The sequence below is a fragment of the Oncorhynchus clarkii genome, chromosome 16 (genome assembly GCF_045791955.1).
Source record: "Oncorhynchus clarkii lewisi isolate Uvic-CL-2024 chromosome 16, UVic_Ocla_1.0, whole genome shotgun sequence".
Lineage (NCBI taxonomy): Eukaryota > Metazoa > Chordata > Actinopteri > Salmoniformes > Salmonidae > Oncorhynchus > Oncorhynchus clarkii.
In genome coordinates this window covers 39,281,031-39,296,147 of record NC_092162.1, presented here as the reverse complement: position 1 = coordinate 39,296,147, position 15,117 = coordinate 39,281,031, and the positions used below count along the sequence as shown (strand labels likewise).

General features: G+C 44.5%; 1 protein-coding gene across 3 annotated transcripts in view; it reads left to right on the top strand.

The window, feature by feature from the left end:
- Positions 1-13,180, top strand: part of LOC139368415 (limb development membrane protein 1-like) — a 38,448-nt gene extending 25,268 nt beyond the window's left edge. For all 3 annotated transcript variants that reach the window (XM_071107276.1, XM_071107277.1, XM_071107278.1), the window contains 11 exons: positions 3,180-3,213; positions 3,503-3,642; positions 4,245-4,472; positions 4,618-4,686; positions 4,787-4,851; positions 5,391-5,463; positions 5,602-5,688; positions 5,901-6,055; positions 9,891-10,122; positions 11,019-11,180; positions 11,932-13,180. In XM_071107276.1, coding sequence (XP_070963377.1) covers positions 3,180-3,213; positions 3,503-3,642; positions 4,245-4,472; positions 4,618-4,686; positions 4,787-4,851; positions 5,391-5,463; positions 5,602-5,688; positions 5,901-6,055; positions 9,891-10,122; positions 11,019-11,180; positions 11,932-12,017 — 1,331 coding nt within the window. In that variant the 3' untranslated portion in view covers positions 12,018-13,180. The remainder of the gene's footprint in view (positions 1-3,179; positions 3,214-3,502; positions 3,643-4,244; positions 4,473-4,617; positions 4,687-4,786; positions 4,852-5,390; positions 5,464-5,601; positions 5,689-5,900; positions 6,056-9,890; positions 10,123-11,018; positions 11,181-11,931) is intronic.
- Positions 13,181-15,117: the final 1,937 nt, after the last annotated feature.

The window sequence follows — 15,117 nt, the reverse complement described above, 5'->3', positions numbered from 1 at the left end:
TATTTATGTATTATATTAAGTTAAAATAAGTGTTAATTCAGTATTCTAATTGTCTTCATTATTTTATTTATTTATATATATATATATATATATATATATATATATATATATATATATATATATATATATATATATATATATATATATATATATATATATATATATATATATATATATATATATATATTGATAGATAGATATCTATCTCTCTGCCGATTAATCGGTATCAGCTTTTTTTTGGTCCTCAGATTATCGGTATCGGTGTTGAAAAATCATAATCGGTCGACCTCTAGTATGGATATGTTTTCCTAGTCGTCCCCCCCCCCCAAAAAGGACCTCAGTCCGGCTTTCAACTTACTCTTGAAAGTTGCAATAGAAGAATGCACAACGTGTAATTTCGAAACTGGGACAATGCTGGGGGAAAAGGCCCAAAAAAGTATACAGACAATGGCTTTGTCAAACAACACTGTTTCATGACGCATCAGTGACATGTCAGAATGTTTTGAAACAATTACTGCTTTGCATACAAGCCGGTGAATTAAATGCGTTACAGCTGGATGAGTCAACAGACTGGGCCTGGCACAGCTCCCGGTATATGTCTGTTACATTTATGGAGTGTCAATTAAGGAAGACATCCTCGTCTGCAAACCACTGGAAACCAGGACAACAGGAGAGGATATTTTTAAAGTACTGGACAGCTTTGTGACATCAAATGGACTTTGGTGGTCAATATGTGTTGGTATCTGTACTGATAGTGCAAAAGCCATGACATGGAGACCTAGTGGAATGTCAAGTGAAGAGGTGACTCCGGGATGCTGGCCTTCTAGGCAAAATAACTCTGCCTAAATCTTTTTCTTTTTCTTGGCCAGTCGAAGATGGCTTTTTCTCTGCCTAGAAGGACATCATCCCGGAGTCGCCTCTTCACTGTTGACGTTGAGACTGGCACCTTTTAATGAAGCTGCCAGTTGAGGACTTGTGAGGCGTCTGTTTCTCAAACCAGACACTCCAATGTATTTGTCCTCTTGCTCAGTTGTGCACCGGGGCCTCCCGCTCTATTCTGGTTAGAGACAGTTTGCACTGGTCTGTGAAGGGATTAGTACACAGCGTTGCCAAGAACCTGAAGATCTCTACAATCTCTTGCGTGGAATAGTCTTCATTTCTCAGAACAAGAATAGACTGATGAGTTTTCAGAAGAAAATAATTTGTTTCTGGCAGTTTTGAGCCTGTAATCGAACTCACAAATTGTGATGCTCCAGATACTCAACTAGTCTAAAGGCCAGTTTTATTGCTTCTTTAATCAGAACAACAGTTTTCAGCTGTGCTAAACATAATTGCAAAATAGTTTTCTAATGCTCAATTAGCCTTTTAATTGATAAACTTGGATTAGCTAACGCAACGTACCATTGGAACACAGTGACAGTTGCTGATAATGGGCCTCTGTACGCCTGTGTAGATATTCCATTAAAAATCTGCCGTTTTCCAGATACAATAGTAATTTACAACATTAACAATGTCTACACTGTGTTTCTGATCCATTTTGATATTTTAATGGACAAAAAATGTGCTTTTCTTTCAAAAACAAGGACATTTCTAAGTGACCCCAAACTTTTGAACGGTCTCTCTCTGTCCATAGGCCATCATTGTAATTAATAATTTGTTCTTAACTGACTTGTCTAGTTAAAAAAATAACATGCATACAGTACCAGTCAAAAGTTTGGACACCTACTCATTCAGGGTTTTTATTTTTACCATTTTCTACATTGAGGAATAATAGTGAAGACATCAAAACTATGAATAACACATATGGAATCATGTAGTAACCAAACAAATGTTTTATCAAAATATATTTTAGGTTCTTCAAAGGAGCCATCCTTGGCCTTGATGACAGCTTTGCACACTCTTGGCGTTCACCTGGAATGCTTTTCCAACGGTCTTGAAGGAGTTATCAAGTGCTTGTCAAATTGTGACTGAGAGACTGACGTGGACAGCCTGCGCGAAAAAGCAAAGCCGAGCTCATGCCTTTTCAAGCGACTTTTTTCAAATCATTAGTTACGTCATGCAGCCTTGCTATGTATTAAATATCAAAACATATAGCCCAATGTTTGTAGAACTGAAGTTACATGAATAGCTCTAAATTTAAGCACATAGGAGTGCCCATTACATTTGTTAGCTGCATGTGTGCACTCCCTCCCAATTGTTTGGTGAAAATATCCTTTATTTTATTCATATCATGTTTCTTTATTTTCTTCTTAAATAATGGATTTATTGTGAAGGTGTAGGCTATTTCATGGATATACAAGACTTTTTCAAATGTGGATGTTCCAAAGGTCTGCATTTGTGACTTCTGTGTGTGGAATTAAATTAATTAGTTGAATTAACGATCAATTACCGTGAGACTGACCCCAGTTATTTGCTTGACAATCACCAACTGATGACATTTTCGTGACAGCCCTAATCCTATGAGTTGAATGTTGGAAGTGTGGCTGTGCAAATGCAACTTGGTTTATGTACCTTATGTAATCGCTCCAGTAAAGTCTGGTTATTGAAAAACCGCTGTAGCACATCCGCATCCAACATAACAAGTCTGGCCTGTAGCTGTTTGGAGGTGGGCCAGCCCACTGAGCCGGGCCAGCCAGTGTGTTTTTATTGGGTTTTGGAACGAGTCAGCTAAACCTGTTCTGCGTTACGAGTACAGTGTTTCCAATGAATGGCCACCGCGGTCAGTCAATACCACCAGTAGAGCATTTGTGCCTCGCAGCTTAATGGTGTGATGTTGAAGATGTGATTCTGTGAATCGATTCCGATGCTTGAGAACTGGTTTCTCTTGCTCCCAGTACATGTGTCCCCCCCCCCCCACACACACACACACACTTCAGTTCCTCCTCCTGACCTATACAGACTCTTGTTCTGTTGTGTCTTGAACACGGTGTACTCCGTATATCTCTATTTTTGAGGCCAACTACTTATTTCCCCTCTGTCCGTGTCGATCGGCGCTACCTTAGTTTCTTACCGATCTCTTTCTAAGTATATCCCTCCTCCAGACACTCTAGGCAACATACTTTGCCCCGACACAATTTCAACTCTTATGTCTGGGTAAATGGGTTGTGTTGACAAGAGGCTCGCTTGCCTGTTGGTTTCGCTGTGACGCATTTACTTGTATGTTTTCTGCCGTTTTCCAGGTGACGTTGAAGATGCGACCGCCAACAAAATTGCGTAAGTGAAGAGACCTAATGATTTAACTGACCTAGCAAGCAGTCTGTGATTAGAGTGGCTGTGTGTGAGCAGAGTATTTGAGCTAGTATCTGAGTCGCTGTGACACAACTTGGCCTGTGTGACTGTCCTCCTTGCCCTTTGTCCTTACACACTGATATTCCTTTCCTCCCTCCCCACCCAGAGCAACTAGCATCCAAAACACACAATACTGTATTGTCCAAATGACATAAAAAACACAACGTGCGTTGATCACTCTACAGACACCCTCGTTCTCTCTCTTCCCGTCTAGGCTGTGGCTGTGTACGTTTACCCTCTCTGTGGCAGTGTGCGCTGTGCTGCTCCTCCCCATCTCCATCCTGTCCAATGAGGTGTTGCTCATCTTCCCTCACAGCTACTACATGCAGTGGCTCAACGGATCGCTCATTCACGGTACTGATCCACGTTTACACCTCAACACCCAATACCGCTCCACGTTTACACCACAACACCCAATACCGCTCCACGTTTACACCACAACACCCAATACCGCTCCACGTTTACACCACAACACCCAATACCGCTCCACGTTTTCAACCCATAGTCGTTCGTTCATTGTCAGAGCGCCCGTAGCCCCAAACCTCACACACCAGTCTGTTTTAACTACATTTTGAAGTGTTGCTAGTCAATGAGCTCCAAAACGAATGATTCATTCACTATGGTTTTGGGAACCTTGCACTGTTGCCTGTTATGTAATAATAAGCCATGGTGCGTCTATCACAGAAATGAAACGTGAGCTCCACAAACCAGCAGTTGAAGGGAAGTGGGGCCCCAAATATAACATTGTCCACTCTAGTCCCTCTTGCTTATTTCCATTGAGCTCTACAGGTTCCTGTGTTCTGTATACCCCCCAAAAAAGTGTTTCCCTAAACGGCGAGGCTGCGCCTCACTGTGGTGGTCGTGTTTGTTCCTGGGTTTCTATCCCTTTTATGATATTACCTAACTTTTTGTAATGAAATGTTTTGACCATCTCTTCTCTTTCTCTCCATCATCAGGCTTATGGAACCTAGTGTTCCTGTTCTCCAACCTGTCCCTGGTCTTCCTCATGCCCTTCGCCTACTTCTTCACCGAGTCGGAGGGCTTCGTGGGCTGTAAGAAGGGGGTGATGGCGCGGGTGTATGAGACGGCGGTGGTGCTGCTGCTGCTCACTCTGCTGGTGCTGGGCATGGTGTGGGTGTTTGTGGCTCTGCTAAACAACCACAGCGCCAGGGAGAGCCTCTACGGTGAGTTGATCTTTGCTTTTCATTCAAGCCATTTTTGCAACTGTTATTTAATTTATTGAATTGGTGTCCTTTTTGTTAATTTTTTGGGGGGGGGAACCATGTATCAAAGTAGTTTTTTCTAATGACCTGTTGTCTCCCATCTCAGACATGTGGGAGTACTATCTCCCTTACCTCTACTCTGCCATCTCTCTGTGTGGAGTGCTGCTGCTGCTATGTGAGGCCACCTCCACTATGTCTCGTCCATCTGCCGCACTGGCTGCTTAACTTGTGATGTGTCTGAATGCTGCCTGACACCTCTTCCCGTCTCCTTGCAGTGTGCACTCCCTTCGGGCTGTCCCGCATGTTCAGCGTCACTGGGAGCCTACTGGTCAAACCACGGGTGAGTGATAATCCACAAACGTTTTCTCCAGTATGCAGACAATAACCGAACACGGGTGACATTGTTATATCTTTGGTATTTTATTAGGGTCCCCATTAGCTGTTGCAAAAGCAGCAGCAACTCTTCCTGGGGTCCACATGAAACACAATACAGAACCTCAATAGACAAGAATGGCTCAAGGACAGAACTACATACATTTTTAAAGGCACACAGCCTACATATCAATGCAGACACACAAACTATCTCGGTCAAATAGGGGAGAGGCGTTGTTGCTTTCTGTTTTTTGAAACCAGGTTTGCTGTTTATTTGAGCAATATGAGATGGAAGGAAGTTCCATGCAATAAGGGCTCTATATAATACTGTGCGTTTCCTTGAATTTGTTCTGGATTTGGGTGACGAGATCCCTGGTGGCATGTCTGGTTGGATAAGTGTGTATTAGAGCTGTGTGTAAGTTGACTATGCAAAGCATTTTTGGGATATCGTTGACAATAACATAACACTAATGACTCAATGACATCCAATCCCCTGTGTTTCCTCAGCTGTTGGAGAATGTGGAGGTGGAGATGAACTGTGCTGCGTTCGAGGAGGCTTCGCTCTCTAGGACACTCAACAGTGAGTGGGCCAGTGACCATGGGCTACAATAGTCTCTCAACATGGGACAATTGAATGCATTTCTATTCTATTTCTATTTCTACACGTCCATGACTCATCCTAGAGGAGGTGGTGTTGACCGTGCTCTGTTCCTTGTAGGGGGTAGCACGGCATGCTGGGTCAGTGTGAACGTGGAGCCTTTGAGGACGCAGTACCTCGGCGTCCAGGCCAAACGAATCGCCCTCGGTAAGACCGTTGGTCTATGAGAATAATACTGTGTTTTTATTCGATTCTCTTGACTTACTAGGGTTGGATCAAATTCATTGGAAGATTATACAACATTGTTGGATTTCATTCGGGCATTAGAATTTTTTTCCCAGGAATAGCTTCACTGCTCACCGGGAGACTGACAGCGTTGTCTACAGTGGTCCTTGTCCTCATCATTCTCTCTCCCCCAGAGATGCGGAGGAGAGCGTCACCATGGCAGCGGAACCTGTTCTACCCTCTGGCCATGCTGCTGCTCCTAGCTCTGACGGTGGCCTGCGTGTTGATGGTTTGTTTCCATGTTCTGGAGCTCCTGTTCGACGAGACGGCCATGCCCAGTGGAATGGGGGTGAGAGGACTCTACCAAGGGGAATAAGGGACGGCGTGAGCTGGAAGGGGCTTTGTATGGATTATTCTCGACAGCCCGCTGTTGATTTTATAGCATGTAGGGCGTTTACACACTCTGCCCAATGTGGGTGAAAGCACGCTTTGGTGGTAATTTTTTCCATTCGTTAGGTTTTAAAATAAATTTTTACCGTGATAAGTATGATCACGCTCTGAATCGTTCCGTGAGGTCTTTCTTTAGCATATCATTTAACATTATATCCTAAATGTCTGATTTCCTAACTTAATACATCTGATCATAAGCACTGAGCTCTGATCATTTTAAGAGCTGTGCAGCTTTCTTGCCAAAACGTTTGAGGATTTTGCATTCTGGTCGGCGTCATTGCCCGTTGTTTCCATGGGTCGCAAACCGTTATTTCAGCTCTCGTCATGCCAATTTAAGGCTTAGAAAATAGAAAGCCTGTGGTACACTTAGTGCTCCATTGACATTTTTAGAGAGATGCTTGTTTTTGTAAGAACATGTGAACAGTGTAGACCAAAATGTCTCAAAATCGACATCCATCTGACCTATTGTTTTATGTCCACCGGATTTGAGAAGTGAGCCTGTCGAGTAGCCTTCATTCTGGCACAGCGTCCAGTCTAGCTCACGCAATGCTTTTTACCAGATTTCCTTTTTAAAATGTTTATTTTCGCTGGCCTCCGTTTCATTTAGTCAGCCTAATTTTGACTTTCCTACTACGGTTAAAAACTCCAATAACTTGAACGGATTAGGATCGAGACAGTCTGGACCGTTGATTTTCTTAGTGGATTATCTACACAATAAAACAAATAATTTAACCCATTGGTCAAAATGGTTTTTGATTGGACACCCTATAGCCGGGGTACTTATTAGCCTAGGAGGTCCCGCAGCCTGCTGGTTTTCTGTTCCACCTGATAATTAATTGCACACACCTGGTGTCCCGGGTCTAAATTGGTCCCTGATTAGAGGGGAACAACTATAAAAAAATGCAGTGGAACTGGCCTCAAGGTCCAGAGTTGTGTTTTGAGGGCCTATGGCAGGGGTGTCAAAGTCAAATGGACGGAGGGCCAAATAAAAAAATCAGCTACAAGACGAGGGCCGGACTGTTCGAATGTTCATTGAAAAATTTTTAAATGACGCATATAGTCTAGTGAACCTAATTGAACCTACTGAAAACCTAACAAATATATTACAATATGATCAGATAAATAAAGCAATATTTTCTTATGGCTCTGTCAGTAATCTTTAATTTTCAACAGACACAAAAGACAAATTTCCTTTATATAAATATCCCCATAACATGAACATTAAATGAAAGAAACCGGTATTCAAGGCACCATCAGTAGACTATATTTTCTATTTTAGCAAAAGTGGGCTAAATTTACTTCAAAGAAAAAACAATAATAGCAATTTTCTATCATCCACTCAACTGAAATATTTTTAAAATATAATTGGATTGAAATACAAAAAAATAAAGTGCAAAAATCTATTAATCAAAAACAACACTTTGTTTAAGGAGAAGTAACATGCAGTGAAAACAAATATTAAATTTTAACTTTTAAACTTGAACTGAGTAAAAACTCTAAATATGTGATTGCACAGTAATGTTCACTTGTTTGAGGTTGAGGGTGATACTTGGTGGTGTCCCATCTTTTCCACAAGTTCATCAATGTTCGGGGTAAGGCTCTGAGCTGAAGAAATCCTCAGAATTGAGTGGAGGTGTTCAGCAGTAAGTCGACTTCTGTGTGATGTTTTGTTCAGGTTCATCAAAGAAAACAGTTGTTCACACAGGTATGTGCTGCCAAACATAGACAACGTTTGAGCAGCCTGGGTGCGCAGCTGGGGCATTGTGCCGGGGAGGAAACGGGCGAACTCCGCAGCACCCACTGCCGCATATTTTGCCCTCAGTGCATCATTGCATTGGAGGTCAATCAACTCCATTTGGAGGTTTGGTGGTGAGCTTTCCACGTCAACAGCAAATGGGTTACCGAGCAGTTCCAACCTGCTTTTTTGTGCTTCAAAGTCAGCAAATCGGCGTCGAAAGTCAGCGGCAAGCATACCTATTTTATCAGCCAACTGTGTGCTCGGGAACGCACTGGTACAGAGCTTCTCTTTCATGGTCTGGCAGCTGGGAAAGTGGCTCAAATTTTCTTTCCGCATCTGCGTCTCCCACAGAGTCAGTTTGGTTTTAAATGCCTTCACTGTACTGTACATATCAGAGATGACACGATCCCGACCCTGCAGCTGCAAGTTTATTGCATTCAGATGACTCGTAATGTCACACAGAAAAGCCATTTCACACAGAAACATTTCGTCTCGGAGTTGTGTTGTGTCTTTCCCTTTGCTGTCCAAGAACAGACAAATCTCCTCACGAAGCTCGAAACATCTTTGAAGCACCTTTCCCTGGCTTAGCCATCGCACCTCTGTGTGATAAGGCAAATCACCATGCTCCGTTTCTAACTCCGTCAGAAATGCCTTGAACTGGCGGTGATTCAAACCTTTGGCTCTGATAAAGTTAACTGTGCGCGTGATGATGCTCATTACATGCTCCATTTTCAAGGCTTTACCGCACAACGCTTCCTGGTGTATGATACAATGATAAGCTGTCAGCTCACCTGTCGCGTTTTCCTCTTGCATCTTTTCCCGTATCTTCGCCACCAGTCCGCTCCTGTGTCCACACATCGCAGGTGCTCCGTCGGTTGTCAAACCCACGAGTTTTTCCCAAGGCAGCTCCATCTCATTTACACATCTTGACACCTCTTCATACAAATCATGCCCCGTAGTTGTGCCATGCATAGGACGTAAAGCCAAAAACTCCTCTGTCACGCTTAGGTTGGAGTCCACTCCGCGGATGAAAATTGACAACTGGGCAATGTCAGAAATGTCGGTGCTCTCATCCACAGCCAAGGAATATGCAATAAAATATTTTCCCTTTTTCACAAGCTGCTCTTTTAGATTGATGGACAACTGGTCTACTCTCTCGGCAATGGTGTTTCTGCTCAGACTCACATTTAAAAAGAGTTGCCTTTTTTCTGGGCAAACTTCGTCACAAACTTTAATCATGCAGTTTTTGATGAAATCCCCCTCCGTAAATGGCCGGGCTAATTTAGCGATCTCTTCTGCCAAAATAAAACTGGCCTTGACAGTTGCGTCCGCGTGTGTGTCCGCGTGTTTCGTTTCATAATGTCGTCTCAGATTATACTCTTTCAGTACCGCCACACTTTCTCCACACAGAAGACACACAGGTTTTCCAGCTACCTTCGTGAACATATACTCCGACTCCCACCTTGTTTGAAACCCCCGGTTCTCAGTATCCACCTTCCGTTTTGCCATTTTTGATGGGTATCTGAAAGTTAATTTTACTGTGATGCTGACGACTGCTGTGCCAATAAATATTGAAATGAAGCAGCCTACTGCTCGGTGCGTCACCTTTGCATTGTGGGAAATGTAGTATTGGTGCGTGTAAAAGATCTGCGGGCTGCCGGCTTGCTGCGGGCCGGTTCTAATAATAAATCAAGATCATCCCAGGGGCCGTAAAAAACCTTCTTGCGGGCCGGATGTGGCCCGCGGGCCTTGACTCTGACATATGTGGCCTATGGCATGAGTTTACCTGTAAAAATATGTTGAATTCAAACGATGCACCTATTGCCCCTGAAATAGCCTGTTCTATGTTGAGTGACTGAGGGCCATATCTTTCATATAGATTTTAAGACTAAACAATTCTAAGGACATAAACTTGCAGGGGGAGGGGGAGGGTACGAAAATTTTTTTAAACAGGATAACCGATTTGCATTGATCGTACGTTTCCTCTGCGTGGAAGGACCCTCGCCTGGGGACGGCTTCCTTCTCCATGTTTGGTTCTCTGGGAGCAGCGGTGCAGGTGGTCCTCATCCTGTACCTGATGGTGTCGTCTGTGGTGGGCTTCTACAGCTCTCCTCTCTTCACCTCATTGCTGCCCCGCTCTCAGGACACCAACCTCACACAGATCATTGGGAACTGTGTCTCTCTTCTGGTCCTCAGCTCAGCACTGCCGGTCTTCTCTCGCACTCTGGGTAAGAGCCCCCCCGATCCCCAGGTTGAGTTTCTAGATTCTTGTCGTCTCGTATGGTTGAACAAAAAAAGAGATGCGTAGACCCCCACAGTGGTATCATAATACCCATGAAACCTAGTGGTCAAACAGGGAAATGGTTCCAATCGTTTCCCCAACATAAATGTTTCCTATAGGGGATTTTAGAAACACCTAAAGTAAGGGCTGTGTTTCCTGTCGGCTTACATGACGTTTTGATTACCATGTAAATCTCTCTCGTACAAAGGTGACTTATCAATTGTTTTTATTTCTTTATTTAACCTTTATTAAATAGGGAAGTTGGTCCAAATTGTTATTAACAATGACTGCCTTGTTCAGGGGCAGAACGACAGATTTTTACCTTGTCAGTTTTGGGGATTCGATCTAGCAACCTTTCGGTTACTGGCCCAACTAGGCTACCTGCCCTCACACCCAGGGTAAGCCTACACGAGAAACAGCCCTTATTTCAAGTGTTTCTAAAATCCCATATTGGAAACATTTATGGTGTAAAAACAATTGGAACCATTTCCCTGTTTGACCACTAGGTTTTTGGGGTATTATGACACCACCACTGTGGGGCTCTATTGCCTACTGTAATTAGACTGAGAGCTTCTGGTTGTAGTATCATTTCTGAACACAAGAGGGCATGTGTATGCAGTCAATCACTATGAACACTGTGACCTTGGCCATGGTCAAGTACTGTGCTTCAGAAATGCACCCTTCTTTCCTTCCTCTCTTGAAGTATTCACAGATCTGAATCGGATGGATTAGTGAAAGTAATATGGATTTGAACTTTATTTATCCATGGGGGGGGGGGTGAAGATATGCTGAGTAGTTTATAGTGTCAAACTAATCACATTCTGTCTCTGACCTGTTCTTCAGGGATCACACGGTTTGACCTCCTGGGAGACTTTGGGAGATATAACTGGCTGGGGAACTTCCACATAGTGTTCTTGTACAACATACTGTTTGCCGGCCTCACCTCTGCCTGCCTCATCAACACTCTCACCTGGGCTGTGCAGGGAGAACTCATACGTGCCTTCGGTACGTAACACAATCAATCAAGTATTTATAAAGCCAGGAATATGTCTATGAACCTGATACCTGCCTTTCTATGTTTAGATGTTCGAGTCCATACTTTTGTATCACTTCACATCTTCAACTTAAAGTCATGTTTAAATTGACTAGATGATTTGTCCACCTATCTTGGCTGTAGTCGACGCCCACAATCCGTTTTTGGATATGCATCTTTCTTAGGTATTTGGTAGTCGTATTGTGTTACTTTCATTATGCAGTAGAAGGGTTGTGCCAGCTGCCAATAGTCGGTGTGTTTTCAGAGTGACTGAACTGTGAGCTAGCTTCCAAGGTGTTCTCTTCCCAGCTCTGGGCCTGGCCATGTTTCCCAATGGGTTGGTCTCCTTTCCTCAGATAGAAAGGCCTATACAATTCTCTCAGGAAAGAGGGGAGTAGGAGTCCCCTAGGGGCCTGTGGGCCTGGCCGCTGGCCCCCTCCCGGGCCCCCCACACACACTCGCCCTCTGCCCCTCCACCCAACACAAACAGTTCGGCGTGTAGAGCCATGGACACGCACCCCCCCCTTCCTCACGGGATAGATAGCATCTCTCCTCAACCGCTACCTCCCCAACAGCTTTTGTTCTGTTCTGTGATTGATGGACTTTCTTTGCACCCAAACTAGCCTTTTTAAAAAATATTTTATTTTTCTCACTCTGTCGGTGGTAATCATGCCATTTCGTTCCACTGTCGGTGTTGACCGTAAGTGTTGTATGTCTCCACAGGTCTCCACAAACTTCCTCTGACAGTGTCCCGCACAACCATCCCCCTCAAGCTCCTCCTGGCAAATGGCCTGTCAAAGATCCAGTGACTGACATTCCCTTGACCAATCAACCGTGATCTTTAATCCCGACTGGGACCTGAGCCCCCTGTATAGCATTCCCATTGGACCAAAGGCACCTTGTCTTCAGTCCTCCAGTCAATCTGTGTCTGGATCACCAAAATGAAGAGGCCGGAGTGGAGGATTAGAAGTGCAGTTTGGACAATGACGCAGTAGAGCTCTGCTCACTGACCAATACAAGTTGACTTGGGGAACCAACTTAAACGGTCTCGCTTTTTCACTACAGTACTGGGGTGCTATTGAAATCACTATGTGCAGTAATCTGAGGCAAAAATGATAAATTCTGGAACTGCTAAAATAATCTAGAACTGAAAGGGATTTTATCAGGGTTTTTAGGTCATGGCTAGAAGGGATTCAACTATTGTCAGATATTACTTTTCGTAGCAGGTTAGGAAAAGGGTTGGGGTTAGTTAAAATGTTTTAAAAAATCTGCTTTTGACGTTAATTTGAGAAAAGCTGGGTCCCTTCTAGCCATGACCGGGTTCTTGTTGACCTTGTGACATCATACAGTACATCCTGGATGTCCTAATGCCTTATGAGAAACTCACAATGGGTTCGAGAGGTGGCGGTGGGACTTACTTTGCTCTTTGGACACGCACGTGTAAAAGTCAGCAAATCTATTTTTGGAACATTACGTTGCAACTGACATTTCCTTTTCCTGATCAGGGGTTGAGCGGTTGAGTCCTCTCTGCCTCCCCTCTCCCCACGCCTTCCTCTCTCTCTCTCATGTAAGACTACTATTTCTGGGCCTCACTCCTTTGAATCCCACTTCCATTTCTTTTTAAGACTCCTTGTCTGTCTGTAATGGTGTTGTGTCCGTTAATGAGAGGATGTTTTTAAACCTGGGTATTTTACATGCCTTGACCTTCACATAGTGGAGGAAGAGAAGGGGACAGGACAGGGTTGTGTTCATTATGTTACGGCTTAAAGCATTTTGCAACAAAAAAAATGAGCGTTTCAGTTCTCTTCCATTTGGTGCCGGACGAACACAACCCAGGATTTGTTTTAAACTGATGACATTGAATTAGTGAACAATGTATGAAAAGATACCTGAACACAAAGGGGAAAATGGACAAGGGAGGTTATTGGTTGTATAATGGCATTTCTGTTCCCTTTAAAAAAGAAAGAAAAAAGAAGCATTAAGGAGCTTCCTTAATGCAAATTAACACTCGTGTGTCCTGCCTTGGACCAATCATACTGTGAATAGCTTGTTAATGTTCAAGTGCAATACTGTTTACGCTCCACTGCCAATTCCCATGACCTGTTTTTCCTGAACTTTTATATTAGAATATTATAAATTAATGATCTCTAGCGGTTTTTATTTTAGATCTCTTTATCGTGATCCTGTGTCGTGCTTTTCCTTTGCTGTATCAGCATGTATGTTAAGTTTGTTTTAATTGTTGTTATTATTAGCTGTTAGACAATCAGTTCCTTTCTCTGTCACCAGCAGGGGGCAGGGTCTCCCAAACTCACCGGCAGCCTTCTGAAACTTGCCCTGAGGTTCTGTCAGAGAACCTTCCGTCCTTAGGGCAATGGTTCTGTTTGGTCAGTCATTGCACATAGCGTTGACTCATTTCATGTCGCGTAACAAGTGTTTTGAGTCTATTGTTTGGGGAGCAAACAGTTTTTTATGGTTTACTTTTAGTGCTCTAAAATGTATGTATTTTTTCATGAGCCGTGGAGAAAAGGGACAAATGTATTACATTTTTCTATACATAAACTGTCTTGTCTGATATCTATGGATTGGTATGAGTAATAAGACTGTTACAGTGCAGTTATATAGTAGTTTATCTATACATGATCAGGTGTCATTATCCAGCCTGTCCCACTTTCTGTGGGCGTTTGCTGGCACGTCTGCCCCCTCTGTGCGGTTTACGCCTGCCCCCTCTGTGCGGTTTACGCCTGTCCTGTGCGTGTACGTCTGTCCTGTGCATGTACGTCTGTGTCCCCCTGTGCGGTTTACGTCTGTCCTGTGCGTGTACGTCTGTGTCCCCCTGTGCGGTTTACGTCTGTGTCCCCCTGTGCGGTTTACGTCTGTCCTGTGCGGTTTACGTCTGTGTCCCCCTGTGCGGTTTACGTCTGTCCTGTGCGGTTTACGTCTGTCCTGTGCGGTTTACGTCTGTCCTGTGCGGTTTACGTCTGTCCTGTGCGGTTTACGTCTGTCCTGTGCGGTTTACGTCTGTCCTGTGCGGTGTACGTCTGTCCTGTGCGGTGTACGTCTGTCCTGTGCGGTGTACGTCTGTCCTGTGCGGTGTACGTCTGTCCTGTGCGGTGTACGTCTGTCCTGTGCGGTTTACGTCTGTCCTGTGCTGCGGTTTACGTCTGTCCTGTGCTGCGGTTTACGTCTGTCCTGTGCTGCGGTTTACGTCTGTCCTGTGCTGCGGTTTACGTCTGTCCTGTGCTGCGGTTTACGTCTGTCCTGTGCGGTTTACGTCTGTCCTGTGCGGTGTACGTCTGCCCGTCCCCCTGTGCGGTTTACGTCTGTGTCCCCCTGTGCGTTTTACGTCTGTGTCCCCCTGTGCGTTTTACGTCTGTGTCCCCCTGTGCGTTTTACGTCTGTGTCCCCCTGTGCGTTTTACGTCTGTGCCCCCCTGTGCGTTTTACGTCTGTGCCCCCCTGTGCAGTTTACGTCTGTGTCCCCCTGTGCGTTTTACGTCTGTGTCCCCCTGTGCGTTTTACGTCTGTGTCCCCCTGTGCGTTTTACGTCTGTGTCCCCCTGTGCGTTTTACGTCTGTGCCCCCCTGTGCGTTTTACGTCTGTGCGGTTTATGTCTGTGTCCCCCTGTGCGGTTTACGTCTGTGCGGTTTACGTCTGTGCGGTTTACGTCTGTGCGGTTTACGTCTGTGCGGTTTACGTCTGTGTCCCCCTGTGCGTTTTACGTCTGTGTCCCCCTGTGCGTTTTACGTCTGTGTCCCCCTGTGCGTTTTACGTCTGTGCGGTTTATGTCTGTGTCCCCCTGTGCGGTTTACGTCTGTGCGGTTTACGTCTGTGCGGTTTACGTCTGTGCGGTTTACGTCTGTGCGGTTTACGTCTGTGCCCCCCTGTGCGGTTTACGTCTGTGTCCCCCTGT